General features: G+C 28.6%; 1 protein-coding gene across 1 annotated transcript in view; it reads right to left on the bottom strand.

Annotated features, from left to right (window-relative positions):
* LOC106678178 (uncharacterized) overlaps positions 1-2,728 on the bottom strand; it is a gene marked incomplete at its 5' end in the record, with an annotated part of 27,707 nt that overhangs the window by 2,540 nt on the left and 22,439 nt on the right. Inside the window, 2 exon segments of the mRNA XM_067049591.1 lie at positions 57-272; positions 2,139-2,218. Coding sequence (XP_066905692.1) covers positions 57-272; positions 2,139-2,218 — 296 coding nt within the window.

The raw sequence follows: 2,728 nt of genomic DNA, 5'->3' as shown, positions 1-2,728 counted from the left end.
ATTCATATTGTAAAATTATTTTATCAAAGTTCTTAATACTTTTATTGATTAATTACCTTTGCCTGTTTTCATCCTTACTGTAGAGGACAACATAATAGCCCTCCTGGTTGATGCCGCCTTTGGGTTCGACGACATCCAGCGTCGAAGGGCAACAGTCAACGGGAAGACCCTGGGATCCACCTTCTTTCCTCAACAACAGTTGGTTCTCCCGATGAGATCTCCAGCTGCTGCTGCCTCCTTCAGTCGAACCAGCATCATCCCCTTCATATGACCTTCGGGAAAAAGAAATAGCATTCCTTGTAATCACTAATTTACTGCTTAAATTAGAATTTCATCTAATGAATAATTTAACTAAATAATGGAATAATAGAAAAAAAGTTGAGTTCCTTTCTATTTTAAATTTTATGTGTTTAATTTTTATTATTTCCTTATTAAATAAGGCAGTTAATTTTTTTCATAAGTGAGATTAATATTTAAATTATAATATTAATAAAAAATATTAGTGGAATCATGAACTACTTTGATCCGACATATTGTTTTATATATAATAATAAAAACCTATGAGTGCCTGATTAATGGAAGTACTTGTACAATTCGAATAAAAATCTGATTTTATCCGCTGTTTTTTTTTATTGTAAAAATACCTCAAATAGTAAATAAACTATTTGTTTTTAATTTAATTTGTTAATTTTCACATATTTTAAATCATTTATAGCCTTGGCTTAGTTTACTTTTATTTCATGTTATCTATTTTCTTACTTTGTTACATTGCTTTAGCTGTTTGTGTCTTTTTTAGCCCTGGTGAGGCTCTGCAAAGTGGGGCGAAATGCTGGCTCACAATAAATAGTTTATTTACTATTTGAATTATTTTGACCGCACCTGGATCATCTTCTTTTTAAATATAGTCTATTGTTCAAATTTTGAAATATGAAGGCATATTCCAGAAAAGTCACTATCATTATATTATATATTTAATAAAGAACATATTGGAAGTTATAATTATTTACCTATTTATTCCTAACACGGATTCCCAACTGAGTTTGTATAGAAGATGTTATAGTTTAATTTTTGAGGGAGAAGGAAACCCAAAAATCTTAGATGAATATTTCATTTTTATTTCTTAATTAGAAAATTATTATAACTTTTACTACAAGTTATAATGCTAAATTCTTTTGCATCAAGTTGAATTTATCTTATAATATGAAGATAAATTCACAGTGTTGTTTGTTTTATTAGAAGAAATATTTTCTTTCATTTAAGTTCAAAGCTTTATTATAATAATTAGATCTTTAGTTTATATAGTGATGATGGCTATGCACTTTTATTTGAACAAAGTAATAAGAGTTGAAACAAATTTATTATTAAATAAATTATTTTTATGATATAATTTATTATTATTATTTTGTCATGTTAATAATTAATAGTGCTTTAATGATATTATATAATAAAAATAGTTATGACAAATTGATGGGAAAGCTTTATAGTAAAATAATTATGAATATACCCTTAGTATGGTAATTGTAATATTCCCTAAACATATAATATAAAATGATCTAAAACACATGGTAAATGCCATCCTTCATTTACTTAATTTAAACTTCATCTATGAAGTTTATAATTTAAAAATGTATTGCATTTCTGGTGTAACAATAATTTTTGAGCCCTTCGGAAGTCAAGTTTTGAAGCCCCTAAGCTTCTAACTCAAACTTTCAAAATATGGCTGTACATACTGTATAATAATAAATAAAAATAAATAAATCTGTACCTCGGAGGGATACAACACTATGTCCATTTTTTTCCATATTGACTTTATTACAGAGTTAAAATCAGCTTTTCTCATATTTCTTAGAGGAATAGAGCACTATGTCCAAAACCAGTTAGAACCGGATATAGCATGTTTTAAAACAACACCAAGTCCACTTTCATTTAGAGGTATAGAACACCATATGGACTTGGTGTTTTCTCTCCTGTAAAGTTATGAAAATGGACATAGTGTTGAGAGCTCCCCATCTTTAATGATTCGAGGTCCCCTTGGGCTGACCTCTGTGGTTTTTTCATCTTATCGCCTATTTACACTCCCTATTAAACCGTATATTTAACAGAATCATAACCATAAAAATCATATTGAATACACTTACATGTCCCAGGATGCTTCAGAACTATTTGTTGACCTGATTTCGCGTTGCCAGCCAACAGCATAGGCCGCCAGCGTCACCACCTGAAAAAAATTAGAACAATGATAAATTATTATCCTAGTTAGTTATAAACTCATATTTTATAGTCAGAAAAGAGGTACTTATGCACCCAGTTTTTAAAAGTAAAAATGTATAATGACAATATCTTTCCAAACTAGTCTGTTTAAGCAATTAAACCATTTTTAGTTTTCACATTTGTGGATTTATGCATGCAAACAATTTATAATTGATATATATAGGGAGATGATCAGGGTTGCGGTCAAAAGAGAAACAAAAATAGTTTACAACTATTTATATTCCAACGTTTCGACCCACTTTGCAGGGCTTCATCAGGGCTAAAAAGATACAAAATGAAACTATGTTAAGATAAAATGATAGAAATAAAAATACAAAGATACAATGAAAAGAATAAAAAAAAAACAAGTAACAAAGGCAAGAGCAATAGTTTCATACAAAAATACGTAAAATATAAAGCTAAAAAGTACCGGAGATGTATAAAAACAAAAAACAATACGGGAAAAAAAAAAAAAAAT

The sequence above is a fragment of the Halyomorpha halys genome, unplaced genomic scaffold, assembly GCF_000696795.3.
Source record: "Halyomorpha halys isolate HHAL.00 unplaced genomic scaffold, Hhal_1.1 Scaffold2.1, whole genome shotgun sequence".
In the NCBI taxonomy this organism is placed as follows: Eukaryota; Metazoa; Arthropoda; class Insecta; order Hemiptera; family Pentatomidae; genus Halyomorpha; species Halyomorpha halys.
This window is presented reverse-complemented; position numbering and strand designations above follow the sequence as displayed.